This window comes from Hypanus sabinus, chromosome 16 (genome assembly GCF_030144855.1).
Source record: "Hypanus sabinus isolate sHypSab1 chromosome 16, sHypSab1.hap1, whole genome shotgun sequence".
NCBI lineage: Eukaryota > Metazoa > Chordata > Chondrichthyes > Myliobatiformes > Dasyatidae > Hypanus > Hypanus sabinus.
In genome coordinates this window covers 32,017,520-32,039,417 of record NC_082721.1, presented here as the reverse complement: position 1 = coordinate 32,039,417, position 21,898 = coordinate 32,017,520, and the positions used below count along the sequence as shown (strand labels likewise).

The following is a 21,898-nucleotide window of genomic DNA, read 5'->3' as shown; positions in this document are numbered from 1 at the left end:
ATGACCTGGGATTCAGGACGACTGGTGTTTACGGGATTTGTTGTGAATCAGTAGCAGCATATATATCGGCCAGATACGATGCAGAGTGGAAACCAGCATCAAAAGAGCACAGGAGGTTACCCAGAGAAAACAGCAGTAGCAGAACACTGTACAGTCAGCCCTCCTTATCCGCGGGGGACTGGTTCCGGTACCCCATGCGGATACCAAAAAACGCGGATGTTCAATCGGTGGACTTTAGGACCCAGTGGAGTACCAGAGCTTATTTAATCTGTCTCAGGGTGGTGGACCCAGTGGAGTTTGGGACCCGCTGCCCGCAGTGCTTCTGTTCCGGAAAACAATCACAATTGAAAATGAAGTGGAAATAATAAAGCAATTGGAAACAGGTGAAACGCCATTGGTCATTGGAAAAGCGTTAGGCTACAATTGGTCAACAATCGGAACAATTTTAAAGGATAAAATGAGGATAATGGAGCATGTGAAGGTCCTGCCCCGATGGAAGCTACAATTATTACTAAGCAACGCAGTGATTTAATTATTGAAATACATACGTTTCTTAAGTGTTTTATATGCATAGAAAGGTAAAATATACACTATATACTAAGAAAAACGTTTCACTAACTGACGCTAAATAATACCAGATGTACCTGTTTCGACTTAGAGAACTTACATTATTTTTTCGATTCCCAATGTGGTAACCTATGCACATCCTCCCATATACTTTAAATCATCTCTAGATTACATATAATACCCAATACAATGTAAATGCTATGTAAATAGTTGTTATACTGTATTCCTCAGGGAATAATGACAAGAAAAAAAAGTCTGTACATGCTCAAACAACAAGTGCTAAAGAGAGAACTTCCGGGTTTTCCTGATCCATAGTTGGTTGAATCTGCGAATGTAGAACTCGCGGATAAGGACAGCTGACTGTATTCACAAAGGCCGTAGGAATGACTTTGATGACACAAAAATACTGTGCCATGATAATGGCTTTTGGGACGGCCTGGTGAAGGAGGTCATTGAAATAAAACTAGAGAAAAAGAAATTTAACAAAGACAAAGGTCTCACTCTAAGTAAGAACTGCAATTCAATTGTCAACAAGTTGAGAGAGTGGAAACCTGACTGGATGAGGACTAACCAATCAGAAGGAATGGACAACAGGGGCATAAATGCTACTGGACTAGACATGCCCAGGGATCATCCTTGATGAAGATGGCAGAGTTTGTCATCAAAACATCAGTTAATATCAATACCTCTACCCAGCTGGACACCCAAGAAGAGTTTACCTGTACTGATAATGATCTTTCAAGAATCACTATGTTGTGGCATAGTTCTGGAGGACTGGAAAATTGCAAATGTTACTCCTTTCTTCAAGAAGGAAGGAAGGTAGAAGAGAGGAAATTACAGGCCAGTTAGCCTGACTTCAGTGCTTGGGAAGATGTTGCAAGTTGATAGTTAAGGATGAGGTTTTAGGGTACTTGGAAGCACATGAAAAAAGTAGACCAAAGTCAGCATAGTTTCCTTAAGGGAAAATCTTGCCTGACAAATCTGTTGGAATTCTTTGAGGAAATAACAAGCAAGATAGACAAAGGGGAATCGGTGGATGTTGTTTACTTGGATTTTCAGAAGGCCTTTGACAACATGAGGCTGCTTAACAAGCTATGAGCCCATGGTACTACAGGAAATATACAGTACTAAAATGGATAACGGAATGGCTGATTTGTAAGTGACAAAGTGTGGGAATAAAGGGAGCCTTTTTTGGTTGGCTGCTGGTGACTGGGGCTGTTCTACAGTTGTCGGTGTTGGGACCGATTCTTTTTGTTATATGTCTGGAGTGGGAGGAGCTAAAGATGGCACCAGATGTTCTTGTGGAGCTGAGTGACTTCTTCCAGTTCATCCAAGAAACAGTTAAATTTCTTGTCTTTTTTTGCTTTTTCAAGATGGTTGGGTTTCTGTCAGAGTCAGTGACCTACAGCTGCATTCAAACTGTGATTCTTCACAGTGCTGGGTTTTTGCTTTTGGAACTCGCCAAGTGGTCTACATTTCAGGATTTCCTGGTGTGGCTTTGGGGTGTGGCCCTGTCGACATCCCAATTCCTCGCCAGTGTCACCGACTGTAGCATCATGGGAGATTGTAACATTGAGACAGCAGTGTATGTGGCTATCAAAAGAAGGCACTCAAGGCAGGGGAACTTGAATAAGTGATGCTGCATATTGTAATATCTGAAATAGTGAACTGTTGGTCTCCCTCTCATTTGTTGCAAGAGCAACACCTCTCTCTCCTTCATTAGTGAGAGAGAGAACCTTTTTGATCTTCAACCAAGAGATATAGTTCAGTATAAATTTCAGCCATACAGGACTAAACTGAGGAGAAGTCATTTACTCATTAGCCAACTGAAACTTCCTTTCACCTTTCACCCACGTTTCCCTTGGCTATTTTGTGGCTGCTCCCTGCTCAGTGCTGCCATTGCACGTCATGTTATCACGGTTTTTCCCAGGACTGCAGAATGCTGGGCACCATTTTACTTGTGTGCCTAATTCTTACTTGACTATCTCTCACCCTTGCCCAAATATCAAGTGCATTTAATACTTTCACCTCTTACTCTCTGATGCCAATTCCTCTCAAATACAAATCTAACGTCCTCTCTCTATCAACTTCCACTTTCTAGTCACGTTATACTTCCTTTATCATTCCACCCACTCCTAATCAAAGAGTGAAACAGCCTCAGCATTTAACACTTTTTAAACTGCTGGAGAAAACACGAGGGAAAGTGATTTTTTTCATTGTATTTCCTGACATGATCATATCTCTATTCCAATCCTATTTTCTGTCTTTTTGAGAGTTGTTTCAATTGATTGCTGAATTGCAAAGGATGGCAACCAACTCTGACTGTTCAAGAGAAGCCTCAACCTGTATCACTGATGGAAGTCCTTGGATTGCCAAATGATCAGTGCATGACAAGTAAGGGAGGGTAAGTAAACTTGAGGTATATTCTTGTTAATAAAATAGTTGGGTCAACAGAATTAAAATACATGATACTGTGGCGACCCATTTCCTGGCACATCCGAACCGGCTCACAATTAGATAGCCTACGGGGGTTTGCGAGCACAGAGCTTTGGAGCCTCTGTGCCACGGGGGGGGGGGGGGGGGCAGGTTGAGGGAGGCTTAAAAGTGAGGCTGAGGATTTCGAATAAAGTTTTTCCTTCGACTGCAGTTACCGACTCCGTGTCGTAATTTTAGCGCTGCGTGTAGCACACCGCTACAATTGGTGACCCCGACGGTCCAAACGATTTTTGGACCAGAAATGACCGACGCCACCTCTGTTCATGCGGTTTCGTTGAAACTGTCGGGTTTCTGGAGACAGTGACCGAACCTATGGTTCCAGCAAGCCGAAGCCCAATTCCACGTTCGCCAGATCACCTCAGAAGACACCCGCTACTACTACGTGGTGAGCTCCCTCGACCAGGACACAGCGGTCCAGGTCGCGGAGTTCGTACAGTCGCCCCCGGCAGATGGCAAGTACACGGAATTCAAAGCCCTGCTCCTCAGGACTTTCGGACTCTCACGGCGCGAGCGGGCTGCCCATTTACTGCACCTGGATGGCTTGGGCGACAGACCTCCATCGGCTTTAATGAATGAGATGTGGTCTCTCGCCGACGGACACACACCCTGCCTCATGTTTGAGCAGGCATTCCTGGAGCAGCTGCCCGAGGACATATGCCTGCTGCTGTCCGATGCAGATTTCAGTGACCCCCGGAAGGTGGCAGCCCGGGCGGACTTGCTGTGGAACGCCAAAAAGGTGATCCATTGCACAGATCTCCCAGCCACGCTCCCGGCAGCAAACCAGTCCAGGCCCGGCCGCAGAGCCCGCCAACCCCCGGCCCAATGAACACTGGTGCTTCTACCACCAGCGGTGGGGCGCAGAAGCCCGCCGTTGTCGCCCGCCCTGCAAGTTCCCGGGAAACGCCAGGGCCAGCCGCCGCTGATGGCTACGGTGGCTGGCCATCGGGATAGCCTCCTGTATGTGTGGGATAGAAGGTCGGGACACCGGTTTTTGGTCGATACTGGGGCTGAGATCAGCGTTTTACCTCCGACGAGTTACGACACCCGCAGCAGGGCACCGGGGCCCCCCCTGAGGGCTGTGAACGGCAGCACAGTAAGGACCTATGGCACCCGTCAGGTGCAGCCACAGTACGGCTCCAGCCAGTTCACGTGGGACTTTACACTGGCCGCCGTAGCCCAACCGCTTCTGGGTGCGGATTTTTTGCGAGCTCACAGCCTACTGGTTGACCTGCCCAGGAAGAGACTGGTACACACCGAGACCTTTCAGACGTTCTCCCTGGGTGCAGCCCAGTTGCCAGCCCCTCACCTCGGCTCCATCACGCTGTCCGACAACGACTTCACCAGGGTCCTGGCGGATTTCCCATCGGTTCTGGCACCGCAGTTCACAGCGGCCATGCCCAGGCACGGCGTACAGCACCACATCCCAACCCAGGGACCACCCCTCCACGCCCACGCTCGGCGGCTTCCCCCGGAGAAGCTACGACTGGCGAAGGAGGAGTTCCAGAGGATGGAGGAATTGGGGATCATCCGGCGGTCCGACAGCCCATGGGCCTCCCCCCTGCACATGGTGCCCAAAGCGACGGGAGGCTGGAGACCGTGCGGTGACTACCGCAGGCTGAACGAGGCTACCACACCGGACCGCTACCCTGTGCTGCACATTCAGGGCTTTGCAGCAAACCTGCACGGCGCACGGATCTTCTCCAAGGTAGACCTCGTCCGAGGGTACCATCAAATCCCGATGCATCCTGACGACGTCCCCAAAACGGCTCTCATCACCCCGTTTGGCCTTTTCGAGTTCCTCCGCATGCCGTTCGGCCTGAAGAATGCCGCACAGACGTTCCAGCGGTTAATGAACGTGGTGGGACGGGATCTGGACTTCGCGTTCATCTATTTGGATGACATCCTCATAGCCAGCAGCAGTCGTCAGGAGCATCTGTCCCACCTCCATCAACTCTGTACCCGACTGAGTGAGTACGGTCTTACAATCAACCCTGCCAAATGCCAGTTCGGACTCGATACCATTGACTTCCTGGGCCACAGGATTACTAAAGACGGGGCAACCCCTCTGCCCGCTAAGGTAGATGCGGTCCCCCTCTTTCCCCGACCCAGCACGATCAAAGGCCTTCAGGAATTCGTAGGTATGGTCAATTTCTACCGCCGCTTCCTCCCTTCAGCTGCCCGGATCATGCGCCCCCTGTTCGCCCTGATGTCGGGTCCGAGCAAGGACATTACCTGGGACGAGGAGTCTGCCGCCGCTTTCGTTCAAACGAAGGAAGCTTTGGCGAACGCCGCAATGCCAGTACATCCCAGAATGGACTCCCCTACCGCCCTCACAGTGGACGCATCTAACACGGCAGTCGGTGGGGTGCTGGAGCAACTCATCGCAGGTCGCTGGCAACCCCTGGCATTTTTCAGCAAACACCTGCGGCCACCCGAGCTCAAGTACAGTGCTTTCGACCGGGAACTGTTGGCGCTCTACCTGGCAATCCGGCATTTCAGGTACTTCCTAGAAGGTCGGCCCTTCACCGCGTTCACGGACCACAAACCGCTTACCTTTGCGTTTACAAAAGCGTCCGACCCCTGGTCGTCCCGCCAGCAACGCCACCTGTCCTACATCTCTGAATACACGACGGATGTCCGGCACGTCTTGGGTAAGGACAATGTCGTGGCGGACGCGCTCTCTCGCCCTACCGTTCATGCCCTTTCCCAAGGGGTAGACTTTGAGGCACTGGCAGAGGCGCAGCAGGCGGATGAGGAGATTCCGAGTTACAGAACCGCAGTCTCCGATTTGCAGCTCCAGGACCTCCCCGTGGGCCCGGGTGAGAGGACCCTACTCTGTGACGTCACCACCGGCCAGCCCCGTCCCGTCGTCCCGACGGCGCCGTGTTTTTGACTCCATTCATAACTTGGCGCATCCCTTCATCCGGACAACTGTCCGGATGGTTTCCAGCAGGTTCGTTTGGCACGGACTCCGCAAACAGGTCAGTGATTGGGCCAAAACGTGCATGCACTGCCTGACGTCCAAGGTGCAGCGGCACACCAAAGCCCCACCGCAGCAGTTCCATCCCGCCCACCGGCGTTTCGACCACATTCATGTGGATATCATGGGCCTCCTGCCAGTGTTGCGCGGAGCGCGACACCTCCTGACTATCGTGGACCGGTTCACAAGATGGCCAGAGGCGGTCCCGCTCACCGACACCACCTCCGAATCTTGCGCCCGAGCCCTGATCGCCACCTGGATATCTCGCTTTGGTGTACCGGCCCACATTACCTCTGACAGAGGCACCCAGTTCACCTCCAGCCTGTGGTCAGCTATGGCCAGCCTTTTGGGGACTCAGCTGCACCACACCACTGCCTACCACCCACAGTTGAACGGGCTAGTGGAGCGTTTCCACCGTCACCTGAAGTCGGCCCTCATGGCCCGCCTGCGAGGAGCCAACTGGGCGGACGAGCTTCCCTGGGTCCTACTCGGCATCTGCACAGCGCCCAAGGACGACCTGCACGCCTCGTCAGCCGAGTTGGTATACGGCGCGCCCCTGGTCGTCCCCGGGGAGTTCCTACCAGCCCCACGGGGGCAAAAGGAAGATCCCGCAGCAGTCCTGGGCAGACTATGCGAGAAGCTCGGTAACCTGGCCCCCATGCCCACTTCACAGCATGGGCGGCACCCGACCTGCGTACCCAAAGACCTACAGAACTGTAAGTTTGTGTTTGTACGAAGGGGCGGGCATCGGCCACCGCTGCAGCGGCCATACAAGGGGCCGTTTATGGTGCTCCGGAACAACGGGTCCACGTTCGTGCTGGACGTTGGGGGGAAAGAGGAGGTTTTCACGGTGGACCGCCTCAAACCGGCCCATGTGGATCTGGCGCAACCAGCCGAGTTTCCGGCACCTCGGCGCAGAGGCCGACCTCCCAAGCAGGTTCTGGCCCAGACTGTGGACATTGGGGGGTGTATCGCCGGTTCTGGGGGGGGTGTTATGTGGTGACCCATTTCCTGGCACATCCGAACCGGCTCACAATTAGATAGCCTACGGGGGTTTGCGAGCACAGAGCTTTGGAGCCTCTGCGCCACGGGGGGCAGGTTGAGGGAGGCTTAAAAGTGAAGCTGAGGATTTCGAATAAAGTTCTTCCTTCGACTGCAGTTACCGACTCCGTGTCGTAATTTTAGCGCTGCGTGTAGCACTCCGCTACAATACCTCACTGACCATGACATTACATTTAGTTGGAGATCCTACTTTCAATTTGTGAATGATGAATATCAGTTTTTGAGACAGTGTTGCATCCATGAGGTGGTGTCACAGACTCCTTTGTCAGGGCACAACCTGAATGGTTGTAAAAAAAATTAAATCCACTCTATCATATTTCCTAAAACTAAAAACTCAAGATTCACACCAATGGGCAAGGCAACAGGCTGAACAGCACTTCTGGCAATTGAGTAAAGAGAGGGTTAGGAGTTTTTCCTTTAGTATAACTCACTGGAACTTCCACATCCTCTTGAAAATACCATAAACCAGGGATTCCCAACCAGGCGTCCACAGACCCCTTGGTTAACGGTAGGGATCCATGGAATTAAAATGGTTGGGAACCCCTGCTTTCAACCCTTCCCCACTGAAATTATAAAGGGACATATTCAACATATTAAAGGGGATAGAAATAAAAGTCAGTTATTTTCCCTCATGATCCTGTTCCATTTCTAGATCCTGGCTAGTGTGTACCACAAGTATATTTACCCTCCCCTTACTCCTCGAGCCATGCCTCATTACTTAAAAATCTACTCATCTTAGGTTTAAAGATTTTTATTAGATCAAGAGTCTGCAGCTTTTTGGGGATATAGTTCTTGGTTTGTACTGCTTTGGGAGGAAAAAGGTCCTTCTTAAAATGACTGCTAATTAGCATGGCTCTGAAATGAATACTGTTTTCCCTTGCACACTATTCCCCAGTGAAGGAAACTGGTCCTCCATATCTGCTCCATCAAATGCTTTTATAATTTTAAACATGTCGATTATATCACCTCTCAACCATCTAAACTTCAGGGAATACAAGTCAGAATCAGAATCAGATTTAATACAACTGGCATATGTCATGAAATTTGTTTTGCAGCAGCAATACATAGTAATATAAACTATAAGTTACAATAATTATGGTATATATGAAAAAATATTAAATAAGTAGTGCAAAAAAAATGAGGGAAGATTACTGAGTAAGTGCTTATGGGTTCATTGTCCATTCGTAGCATCTGATGGCAGAGGGAAAGAAGCTGTTCCTGAAATATTGAGTGTGTGTCTTCAGGCTCCTATACCTCCTCCGTGATGGAAGCAATGGGAAGAGGGCATATCCTGGAAGATGGGGGTCCTTAATGATGGATGCCTTTTTGAGGCATCGCCTTTTGAAAGTGCCCTGGATGCTGGGGAGGCTAGTGTCCATGATGGAGCCAGTTAAGTTTACAACTTTCTGCGGCTTCAGTGATTCAGGAACAGCTCCTTTCCCTCTGCCATCCGATTCCTAAATGGGACATTGAACCCTTGAACACTACTTCACTTTTTTAAAATATATATTATTTCTGCTTTTTGCACGATTTTTATCTATTCAATATAGGTATACTGCAATCGATTTACTTATTTATTATTATATTTTATTTGCTTCTATATTATGTATTGCATTGAACTGCTGCTGCCAAGTTAACAAATTTCACGACACATGCCGATGATAATAAACCTGATTCTGATTCTGAGCCTTTCCCACCCTGTGCAGTGGCTCCTCCATACCAGATGGTGATGAAACCCATCAGAATGCTCTCCGTGGTACATGTGTAAAAATTTGTGAGTGTCTTTGGTGACAGACCAATTCTCCTCAAACTCCTAATGAAATATAGCCACTGTTGTGCCTTCTTTGTAAAGTATCAATATGTTGGGTACAGGATAAATCCTGAGATGTTGACACCCAGGAACTTGAAACTGCTCACCCTTCCAATTCTGATCCCTCTGTGAGGGCTGTGTTCTCTCAAATTACCCTTCTTGAAGTCAACAATCAATTCTTTAGCCTTACTGATGTTGTTGGTGTGACACTACTCAACCAGCTGATCGATCTCACTCCTGTACGCCTCCTTGTCACCATCTGAAATTCTGCTAACAATAGTTGTGTAGTCGGCAAATTTATAGATGGTGTTTGAGCTGTGCCTAGCCAGAGTTGTGGGTGTAGAGGAAGTAGAGCAGTGGGCTAAGCACACATCCTTAAGGTGCACCAGTGTTGATTCTCAGCGAAGAGGAGACGTTGTCTGCACAGACTGTGGTCTCCCAATGAGGAGGTCAAGGATCCAGTTGTAGAGGGAGGTATAGAGATGCACGTTTTGCAACTTTTTGCTTAGAACTGAGAGTTGAAAGCTGAATTGGATTCAATAAACAGCAATCTTACGTAAGTATTGCTATTGTCCAGGTGATCCAAGGCCGAGTGGAGAGCCAGATTGCATCTGCGGCAGACCTATTATGGAGACAGGCAAATTGCAATAGGTCCAAGTACTTGCTTGGGCAGGAGTTGATCTTGGGCACGACCAACTTCTCAAAGCACGTCAGCACAGTAAATGTGAATGCCATAGGACAATAGCCATTGAGGCAGCTCACCCTGCTCTTCTTGGCCACTGGCATGATTATCACCCTTGTGAAGCAGGTGGGAACCTCCAACTGTAGCAGTGAGAGTTTAAAGATGTCCTCGAACTATCCCGCCAATTGGTTGGCACAAATTTTCGAAGCCCTACCAGCTACACTATCAGATCCTGGCGCCTTCCAAGGGTTCACCCTCTTGAGAGAAGTTCTGATGTTGGTCTCCAAGGCAGAGATCAGAGGGTCACCGGATACTGCATGGATTCACGTAGATGAAGTTTTATTCTACATTTCAAAGGCATTGAGCTCATCTGGGAGTGAAGCATCACTGTTGTTCATGACATTAGGCTTTGCTTTGTAGGAAGTAACAAGTCAAAACTTGTCATCAGAAGTTAACCTTTCAAACCCTGGAATCATGCCGACTCGTCAGTTCAGTACCTCCTCCATGGCCAATATATCTTTTCAGATGTTTGGCATTAGAACTGATTACAACACACCAGATAGGTCTGACCACGACTCTTTACTTCTACAATTCCATTTATTTTAACATTCAGCTTTCCCATGAAAACATTTTACTCTTCATGCCTTTGACACAAAGACTTGAGGTGAACATGTAATGATGCAACAACTGTACCAAAGTTGCTTCTATATGTGCGTTAAGTGTTTGTGCATTTGAACATATTCTGAATATTGCTTTAACCTTGGAAAGAACAGTTGTACATCATTCAAATCCAACTCTAAATGGTGAACACTAGGTATAATTTGTAAAATTATACATATTTATTCCTCACAGTAATTGTGTTTCAATCAAGCATTTGCAATACAAACATTACTGATCAGAGCTTTAAAAATATTTTGTTTCTCACAGTATGGCATGCCTGATTCATCTGTTCTTGGTTTTGACGTAATTCTTGATCAAATGCCAAAAATGCACAATTATTTTCCCTGATCATTTAGCTTCATTGGAACTGATTTCAATTATCTCTTTGCTTGCTTGCCAGAGCCTGGTCTATACATATATCATCACTAATCCCAGCCAACACAAATATTATCACATTCCATCTATTGTCCCCTAACAGAATTTACTTAATGTGAAACCCCCCCCATCCTCTTCCATCCCCCACTCAACCAACATTATCCCTCACATTTTAAAAGTTGTTGGAAATTCTCAGCACTTTGGCTCCAGTCTACCAGCTTTAGTGGATGCTGTTTCTCACCCAGATTCATTTTTTGCGTGTTAATCTGCTATTAATAATATTCATAAATAGCCCCATTTAACAGCTTGCTTTGTTTGTGCTCACACTGTCATGCGGAACTGAGCTGGGTTTCCCACATGCTGCTACTTGAAGTGACCTTGAGAAATATTCAAAGGACAGATTCATTTTGATCTATATTTTCAGAAACTACACAAGCAATCTGGTAAACTTCTCTGCTCTTGTCTAGCTTATGCCTTACCAACAACCAGTTGATAATTCACAACTGCTCTCTTGACTATGGAAACCAAATGAGAGAAATATATCATGCCTCAAAGCATTTCATACATAATAAATTATTATTGATGTGCTGGCAACATTACCTGAAGAAATGTGTCCGAACCGATCTGTGCACATCAAGGCATCTCAAACTTCATTGAGATGAATGACCACATCAATGCAGCATAAAGGAGGGATCTTGGCCATGGCATGGTCTGAATTATGTGCTCAGCTCAGACAGGTGTTCAACTTTGTGTTCTGCAGAGATGTTACCAACTGAGCCATTCTCACATGTAACAATGAAAGTTAAGTATGTGTGAATCATCGGTCCTGAAAACAACTGTTGCCATTCACTTGGCCAGGTGATTATATAATTTCTCCTAGTATTTTGGCACTGCTGTGATATTCACCAGAAAGCTAGTTACACACTTTCCTTTCTAATGGAACATGCCGATACAAAGAGAAAGAGAAACAGAACTCATATGTTGCAACAGATTTGTCAATAATACACATTCACAAAGTTTCATGTGCAATTAATCACTTTAAAACACATGGCAATGCATCACAGATGGACTGTAGTGATAAGTATAACAATAAACATACTGAAGGTATGTAAACTATCTTCTCAGCCTAGTTAGCGAACTAGATCTCCTTGAAGCTTAAGCCAAAACTGGATGGAACTAGGTGATTTTCTTTATTATTATGGACAAAATAATAATAGTTCAGGGCTCAGCCAAAAACTAAAATCACATTCAAATAGTATTAATATTCCCCTTAATGTTTGATCATTCTCCAGTAATGTCAACCCCTTCTAGCAAACAACAAAAAGAGCAGGAGCAGCTGAACTGTCAGTGTTAGTATGTAATACAATATTTGCCCTGGTCATTACTTTAGACACAAACAAAAGTGATATCTCTCTCCCATGCTCATTCACAATGTCTGTATCCTTACTGCACACATCCACGTAAAATCTCTGCACCTACAGAGAGGTTAACACCTTGACACAGTGGTGCCAAGATAACAACCTCTCCCTCAATGTCCAAAAAACAAAAGAACTGATTATGTTCAGGAGGAGTAGAGACAGGCTCACCCCAATCAACATCAGTGGGACTGCAGTGAGAGGGTGAGTAACATAGAAACATAGAAAACCTACAGCACGACACAGGCCCTTTGGTCCACAAAGTTGTGCCGAACATGTCCCTACCTTAGAAATTACTAGGCTTACCTACAGCCCTCTAATTTATTAAGCTCCATGTACCTACCTAAAAGCTTCTTAAAAGACCCTATCATATCTGCCTCCTTCACAGTTGCCAGCAGCCCATTCCACGCACTCACCACTCTCTGAGTAAAAAAACTTACCCCTGACATCTCCGTACTTACTCCCCAGCACCTTAAACCTGTGTCCTCTTGTGACAACCATTTCAGCCCTGGGAAAAAGCCTCTGGCTATCCACACGATCCACACGAGTAGTTTCAAGTTCCTCTGTATACACATCATCGAAGATCTCATCTGGGCTGTACACTCTAACTTTGTGGCAAAAAAAAGCACAACAGCATCTCTTCCACCTTAGGTGATTGAATACGTTTTTTGTGTGTCCCTAAATCCTCAAGACCTTCTACAGGGGCACCTGACTGGCTGTATCACTGCCTGGTATGGGAACTGTTTCATCTCCTGGTAACCCTAGGTACTTTCTAAGGTAAGGACAGGTTCGGCACAGCTTCGTGGGCCGAAGGGCCTGTATTGTGCTGTCGGTTTTCTATGTTTCTAACTGCACCAACTTTGATCGCTAGGCACTGCAGGGAGTGGTACGGACAGCCCAGCGCATCTGTGGATGTGAACTTCCCTCCACTGAAGACATTTACAGAAGCAGCAGCAGGTGTGTAAAGAAGGCCTGGAAGATCATCGGGGACACCAGTCACCCTCACCATTAACTGTTTCAGCTGCTGCCGTCTGGCAAACCCAATGATTTGGTCTCCATGGTCATCTGTGGCAATGAATTCCACAGATTCACCACATTCTGGCTACAGAAAATACACCTCATCTTCGTCTAAACGGGGCATCCTTGTACTCTGACGCTATGCCCTCTGGTCCTAGATTCCCCCACTACAGGAAACATCCTCTCCACGACAATACTATCTAGGACTTTCAGTATTCAATAGGCTTCAATGCAATCCCCCTTCATTCTTCTAAACTCAGCCCCAAAGTCTTCAAATGCTCCTCATACATTAACCTTTTCATTCTCATGAACCTCCTCTGGACCCTCTCCAATGCCAGCACATCCTCTCCTAGAGAGGGGTCCAAAATTGCTCACAATTCTCCGTGCAGCCTAACCAACGCCTTATCAAGCCCCAGCATTACATCCTTGCTTGCTTTTATATTCTTGTACTCTCAAAATGAATGCTCACACTTGAATTTGCCTTCTTTACCATGCGCAATGATTTGTCTGAGGAAGGTGAACTGTCTGGGATTGATTGTGAGAATGCAAGTGTGTATGTCGCCTTGTGTTGGTGGTGGTGGGGGGCAGAATTACTACAGAATCATGGGACATTGTTCTACAGCTGGAGTGGAGGGGGAATTACTGCACAAATGCCCCATAACAATATGCAGCCACCCTGTAAGCTCAGTTCACAACAGCGATTTGTGAATGGCTGAAAGTTGGGTGGAGGGCTGGCAGGCCAACTGGCCTCTAGTGGCCTCTTCACTTGAGCCAAAAGCTGCCCTCCTTGCCCTCTGGCTGTCCAGGAGGACACGTCGGCCAGTTGACAGTTACAAAACATTTCATCGTTGTTCTCAGTTTACCTCACCTATTCCCTTCCCCTCCTCTTCACTTGCATAGGGGGAGGGAGGGACGAACCATATCGGAGTGCTGGCAAAAATGTGGCATGCAGCTGTTTGATAGTGCGGTGAATCGACTGGCCCCCTACGCCCATGTGGCAGTCTCTGGTTTAGTGGATTTCTGAGTGTGCATGTTTTCTTTTGTCTCAGGTGGGTCCGGTTCAACACTCCTGCACTGCAAGTTGCTCAGTGTGTACCGTGATTAACAGTACACACAAGAATTGCCATTCTTGTTCTGCACATATGTCACAAAGGCTAGAGGCAGGTTCAATAACAACATTTAAAAGATGCAGGAGAGGGACATGGGCCAAATGGTACTAGCTTAGATGAGCACCATGGTCAGCATAAGCCACTTGGGCCGAAGGGCCTTTTCCATCCCGTATGGCTCTCTTGCTCTGTGCTACGATCAGAATTCTTTCATCACTGTTTTTTATGCTGCCTTTCAAGTCCTTTCCCAGAAACCAATATCTTAAGGGAATTCATTTTTAAAAGATGGTATTCTTGCTCTTTCTCCTTTCTCCCCCCATTTCCAAGACACATACAATTTTGTATTCTTAACATGTGGTCCATTATTATCATTATCTCCAGGAATCTTCCCTTATTCTATTCAATTTTTAGTTTCCTGTACTGGGTGTCCAAAATGATGCTTTTTTCTGGGTTCTTCTCTCCTCCCTAACTGGTGGCCACCCTTTCCCCAAATACAAATTTCCCAGCAGCCTACCATGCCCCTGAAGTTCCACAAATTTTTCCCTGGGTCTTAGATTTCTCACCCATTCCTCTTTGAAAGTGAATGCCAGTGAACCTGTGCAAGGTCAGACATTGGCAGTAAAGGTCTGAAATAGCAATAGGAGCCCAGGGACAGGGTGATAATGATGGTGGGCTTGTGAGGGATGAGCCAGCTTCAATAAGTGGTTTAAAAGGGCAAGCAGACGTCTACCTTTGCATGCTCTCACAGTGAAGGAGCTCACTGACATCAAATACAGACCTTTAATTTCAGTTTTAAAAAAAATCAAGTCAAGGGCACCATCATTATGCTTGGTATGGGTACTAAAGTGGGTGGGATGCAAGCTATGCATCCAACCTCTTGCAGCTTGATAGCAATTAGCGTCTAGTGTCTATCAGAATCTATTAATGTCACATGGTTAAAATGGTACTGTTGGGAAAGGGTTTCTTTGTTTTGTTAAAAGCAGGAATGTTTCTTTGTTGCGAGAGAGTGCTGGAAGCTTGTTTGTTAAAATTTACTGATAATGAGAATGGTATTCCTTTGTAAACCAAATGGGGATTAATGTTCTTCCTTCTGAGTCTGTAAGCTTTTGTTGACGGGCTTTTAGGGAGATTGGCGCGAGGGGGTCGAGAGAGAGGACGCAATGCTGTAAGCTTGGCGAGGATCGGACCCCAAGCGGGGGTCCGAGGCCGGGAGGTACTCCGAGGAGGGGGGATGAAGCTAGATGTGCTTGGTTGACCACTCGGGAGGTCCTGAGCTGCGAGTCGAGGAGTTCGGAGGGGCTCGAATGGTGGCCAGAAGACTTCAGTAATTGAGCTCCAAAGGTTGTGCACGAAGTGGTTTGGACTTTGATAAGTTTGGCGCCTTTTCTTTATTTTTTCTCTTCATATATACTGTATCGTTATTAATCACTTAGTTATAGTAACCTTTATAAATTGTACTCATTTAATCGCATATGGTGTACTGTCTGTTTTTGGGCGAGGCGGGGACATCACACAGCATCCACACCAGCTGATTACCCAGTTTGGCGGGGCCGAAGGCTGCTCCCCCTAGACGAGAACGAGTGTGAGCGAGCCTGAGGTGACCCAGGGGGTTACAATAGCAATTAGCGTCTAGTGTCTATGAGAATCTATTAATGTCACATGGTTAAAATGAAGACCAATTGTTGTTTATCCTCTCTGTGCCTTGTGGCGTATGAGCAGCCTTGCTGATTCTTGTTTTTTCACAAGCGCATCACTCAACTCAGCATGGATGGAAAGCACACAAGGAGCTGGCTGGATTCAAACCCAGGGCTATTTGCCTTGAAGTCCAGAGCTGATGCACTACACCTCTGGCCAGCAGAGTAATGGAGACCAAATAAAGAACATTATGTTCCTCATAATGAAGAGGAGCCAATGAGTCCCTGCCTCAGACCACCTTATTTATATCAATTGGGCATTCCTTGCCTTTGCAAAATTAACTAGACAAGACTATGTGTAAAATAAATCAACAATTCTTAAGCTCAATAAAAATTGTTTTTCTAGCAACTTGAAAAACACTGGGCCAGTAGCTGGAAGCCAGTTGTCGGCTGAACAGTTTGGAATTCAAACGTGATTCAAAGCTTTTTTTGTTACTGCAACCAAATTAAATCAGTTAAAAAGGGGAAAAAAAATACAATAAAAATATAAGCATAAACATGCTTATGTTTCTCAATCATAAGCAGATGACAGACTATTTGTTCTGCTGTTCAGTCCCCAAAGAAAGGATTTAATTTCAGTTGAATAACGCAACCAATTTGAATAAATGTCTGTTGGCAGATTTTAGCCAGCAGTCAAGATTCTAGTCCACGTAATTATCCATTTAAATTATAAAGAGATACTAGATAATAATTGCTATCTAGCTGGAAGTGGTAGGAAGACAAATTAATATGTAAGGAGGATATAACTTTAATCAACTGTCGTTATGTTAGAACCTTGGTTAAGTAATATTTTAAAGGCAATAATAATCAACATGGACATTGGATCCTGCATTGAATGACCAGGTCTGGAATCCCAAATTGACTGGGCCAGTAATTCTAATTCATAAAGCCACTATAAAAAGCCAATAATTATACACTTTATGAATCCCTTTGCAAATAAGCCAATAAATTCTTCATTAAATGACTAGATTCCTGTTTAGTTAGCACATCAAATGGAATAGTTCAGCCATTGCATATGCACACAGCATACGTGAGTACATTTTTCACTTGGTAAATGATCCTGAGGGGCATTTTCCCTTCATCATAAAGTAGGAGGGTGTGGGTGTTTCAATCAGGAACAGCAGCTTGAACTGAGGATCCAACAGGGTAAGGAAAATGCTCACTTATATTCTGAAATCCAATTGATGAGATACCCAAATGGATCCACAAACAAACTGCAAGTTGGTGGGAGGGAGGTGGGTAGCGGGTGGGGGAAAAGCCTCATTAAAAGCTGTCCTGTTTGTATAATTTAGCCAATTTCCATTCTCAATTGTGTTTCAATCTGACCCCAAGGGAATAAGAATTATCTTGCTGACATCTTTGGTTAGGTGAGTTTCATTGATGCATCACAAGATCAGAGAAGAGGTTAGAGGTGGGGATGAAGACATTGACCAGATTGAGGGTGTAGATCAGTGAAGTGGGGCTGGAGAAGTTTTGGTGACAAGATCAGGGTCAAGTTATCCAAAAGGTGTGTGAAGACTGGGACCCCCCCCATCATGGGCTTTGGCTGATTGAAGAATAGGGATGGTAGGGATTGAGAGCTTTGGCTGATAAGAGTTCAGGAAGATTCAAGTGTCATGCAGAGGGAGATCAGAGTTCTGGGGTAAGGCAGCAAATACAATCTATTTCTATGAGGAATAAAGGGAAAATATGGGACTTAATTTTAGAGGGTCCCAATGCAGCATTGTGCTGTGAAGACAAATTGTCTTGGGCTTGCTTGGTAACAGTTGCTGCCAAGGTGCTGGGGAAAAGATAGTCTCCCCTGCATAATTAATAAAGAAGTTGTTCCACTTCACACAGGGGAATGAGGATTGGAGTCAAATTTCTGTAGTGGACCAAATTACCATGGAAATAGTCAAAAATCACATTCTACTCTGGAAGTAATCAAGAATAAAATGATTCTTGTAGGAGATAAAAGCTTTTGTTACAAGTTGGTGCCCTTAAAATGCTGTATCACACACCTTTCACATGCAGATAAGAAATGAAAAATATTCTAAACCAAAAATAAGTAGTAAAGAACCAAAATCTCAGGCACACATTTACAACTCACAATGTAAATGGTTATCACTTCTGCCAAAGAAAACAATTCGGCTTCATGTCATTGTTCAAGCAGAAGAATGTCTGGGCTTCCCTTGCTGAACAAAAGCTGGAGAATTTCTAGATGTCAGTCATCTTTTCTCCACACTGATTTATAATTAATCTGTGTATACTGGCACTGTAATCACACTGCCTCTGATTGCAGATTTGTTCACACTTCTGAATGGAACTTCAATCCAAATACTCTTGTTTTCAAAACGGCTTTGTAACTTGACTAAGCCTGCATTAAGACTAGAGTATAAATGAATGGATAACACAAAAAATTTCTGATATAATGTGGTAGGGAATGGGAGCACCAAACAGATGTATGTCTTAACCACGTGTATCAGAGACAGGAATAATATCTGTATGGTGCTACTACAGATTGAAACGGCAGAAAGAACAGGTCTGATACAACATGTTTACCTTCACATTTCTGGTTGTTCTCATTCTGTTTGTGTCCAGCAGGACATTTGCATTCATAGGATCCCACTGTGTTGATGCAGTTTCCTCCCTGGCACAGACCTGGGATTGCCTGACATTCATCCACATCTGCCAAAGAAAACATCAGTTTCATACCATTGCTCAACCAGAAGAACGCCTGGGCTTCCCTTGCTGAATACAACCCGCAGACTCGCTGGATGATAGTCATTTTTCCCCACTTACTCTCATACACTAGCTTTGTATTCACTCTGCCTGTGGATCAAGCTGTAGAAAAGTTTCTGCTGGCATTAATTACATCAGCTAATTGGCTTGGCACCAGGCACTTAACCAAGGGAGACAGGGATGACACTGAAGAGTGTCACTGAGAGTAGACTGATGGATCATCAATGGATATGGATAATAGGCTTTAGGAGGTTACTGAAGAGACAAGGAACTGAAGGGAGAATGGGATCTGGCTGCACAGAATTATAATTAAACTGTGGAACTCCATGGGAAATGAGAAACCAACATTTATAACACCCTTTAAGGACATTATCATTTGCCCTGAGACCACTAAGGATGAGGTAAGGGTCAAAATGACAGTCCCAACCCATAATCCTATACCCACTGCTACCTCCCATAGATATTTCAGGTAGGTAGCCAGTGGAGGAGTCAGTAGTGGATTAGTGCGGGGACAGTAAAGAGACAGACAGTGGGGACAGAGGTTATAGGATCCATCATTCGCCCTGCTTCATCCTGAATACACCAACCCTCTTCAGTATGATCCCTGTCTTCCTTGAGTATATCTGTGCTACAGCAGAAACTTTCCATTTGCTTAACACATAGGGGCCCTTCAACACTAACACCAGGTCCCTGGCCATTTTGTATATTGAAGATCTGTTGACACCTAGCCAGCTTTAAACATCCTCACCAGAATGGTTTGAGAAAGAGACACTATATTTGCAGAAGTACAGTAGAAATTACTAGAACTTATGTGTGGCGTCACCTCAATCTTTCACAGCAAGAATCTCTGCATTGACAAGGCCTCTGTGTCATGAAACAATCACATGAATGTGGCCAAAACATGTTTTCTCTACAAAAAATGACATAAGCATGTGTAGCATCTTATCTTTTTGTAAAGGTGGTCTTCCTGGATCTTCTCAAGAACTGTATTGGTAATTTCAATAACTATTGCAACCACTCACCTTGACAGGCACCACTTCGAATATTGGGGATGAAACCACGGCGACAGGGATGAGGCTGTGCAGGGCACATCTCACACGGATGGCCCCAAGCTCGACCAATGGTGGCACAGCAGAGAGTCTTGGTGCAGACAATGCCACTTAGCTGTCCTTGGCACATTTGGTTATTGACCTGTGTGAAGCATGGTCCAGTTCGGTAATCTGTGGAGAAGAACAAAACCAATGGAAATGCTGCCAAGTTTCAGACATGGGACACTGAACAGTGTGACAAGGCACTGCAGATCACCAATACTACTGACTCAGTCATTCATGGGTCCCCACCATGTTTATAACTCTCCTGTATAATACTGTGGCACTCATCTTGTAGGTTGTCATTAACCTTAAGTTTAACATCCTCCACATCCATCAGGAAGTCATGTGTCCATTATGGACTTGCCTATTACAATGGAATATCATGATTTCCTGACATGCACAACTAGAGATGAAGCACCCGGTAGAAACGTAGTCCTGATGAAGGGTCTCTGCCCTAAACGTCTCCATTGATGCTGCCTGATTTGCTGAGTTACAATATAAACTGATGCAATAAAAGCTCAACAGGCTCTTCAAACTGCACCTTTCAAATATTCTGTACTGAGTGAGGCCTCTTTAATCAAGATCTGTTCTGGTAACAAGAATGACTTACTTCTTTCTCCCCATGCCGGCTGAGGAGTAAGAGGACGGGTGGAGCCAATACTTACATGGATTGTTAATGTGTTACAGAGACCCATAAATATGCCATAATAACAGGACATCTTATGACAGAGAAACTTACAGACATTAAAAAACGAAATGCACTGCCCTGTGGCGGCCATCTGTATCTCTTCCCCTTGTACTGGAATGTTAGGATTAGGATAGTTTCAGCACTAACCACAAGCTGTCAGAGGAAGGATACAAACCTTCAAATTGGAGTTACCAGATGTAGATGGTCTCTGTGGCTTCTACAAACTGAGAGTAATATCAGAATACTAAGGCAAAAAGAAAGTTGCTTGCTCTATAAGAGCCAGAATCAGCTGATGATACAAGGACATATTTATGACTTTCTCAAGAAGCTTAAACCCTGTGGAATAGTCTAAACAGACAGTTCTGTGATACCAGCAACTGAATGTTTGGCACATTTGCAGTGTACTAATACATGTTAAAATATTAACATGACAGATATGATCAGTGTAACATTGGACAGTCACTTTTGGGTTCTAGCTCTGTTAATATCAAAAATATATTGGCATACTGACAGGGAAAATTGAATAAATGTTACGAAATGGTCTTGTTTCACATTCTGATTGCTTCACAGACTCCATACCTGGAGAAGATTTATCATAAAGGTTAGGTTCTAAATTGTTAATGTACCTCAGTGGAAATTTTATATTATGAATGCGACATGGCAAACTCATCACTTACTTCAGGTGAGCTCTATAACCCAGACAGATCCACAATGAATTAACTGAACAAAACATTTCTTTGAGTATTCTCAGATATTCCCCTATATCTCATTGAAAGGTAATAACTGGGGGACAAAGCCTTGAACATGTCAATAGAAAGCACACAGAGGCAAACTCGGCATGCACACTCGGAGGCGCGTAGACCACCCTACTTTCTCACACTAGCACATTTTCACGTGCACTAAAAATGTTACACATGTACAAACACATAATTGCATATACACATGTCTTGCACACACATGCTCACAGATACACAAACTTTGAAATCAGCATTGCTTTCATTCAAACATATAGTTAACAGCAGGATGCCTGGACCTTCTTGTTTAATGGTCTGCTTTATAAAGCATTATCACCTCGTAAATAGAACAGAATCTCCACTTGCTGGATCTTGTTCTGCCTTTAGACAGGAGGATTATTTTCCTCAATAAAGTGCTCGAATCCTGTTTATACCCAGCTGACTTCACAGCCTCTGTACCAATTGACAGATGTCTGCACCTGAGCTGTAGTTTGACAGCCACAAATCTGTACTTCAGCTTCTGATTTAAAAAAACGGCATACTTAGGATTTTAGATTCACGAATGAAATCTACACTGCAGACCGCCAGAGAACAAAACTATCAGATACTGGCCGGGCTGCTGGAGCTGTGTTTACACAGAATTCCCTCCAGCCACCTAGTGAATGTGAATCTGGGATATGCTTCTTAGGCACTTGTGGAGCTGGACCCAACACACTTGGAGCAGGGCTTGGGCACATGTGGATCAGTCAGGTGTCGGTGCCAGACAGCGGATTGATGCTCTTGGGTTTGAGAAAGCAAGA

The 21,898-nt window shown here is 45.3% G+C and overlaps 1 protein-coding gene across 1 annotated transcript in view; it reads right to left on the bottom strand.

Annotated features, from left to right (window-relative positions):
• Positions 1–21,898, bottom strand: part of fbn2b (fibrillin 2b) — a 274,386-nt gene that overhangs the window by 153,534 nt on the left and 98,954 nt on the right. The window contains exons 6-7 of the mRNA XM_059991505.1: positions 19,608–19,805; positions 18,406–18,531 (exon numbers count right to left, since the gene is read on the bottom strand). Coding sequence (XP_059847488.1) covers positions 18,406–18,531; positions 19,608–19,805 — 324 coding nt within the window. The remainder of the gene's footprint in view (positions 1–18,405; positions 18,532–19,607; positions 19,806–21,898) is intronic.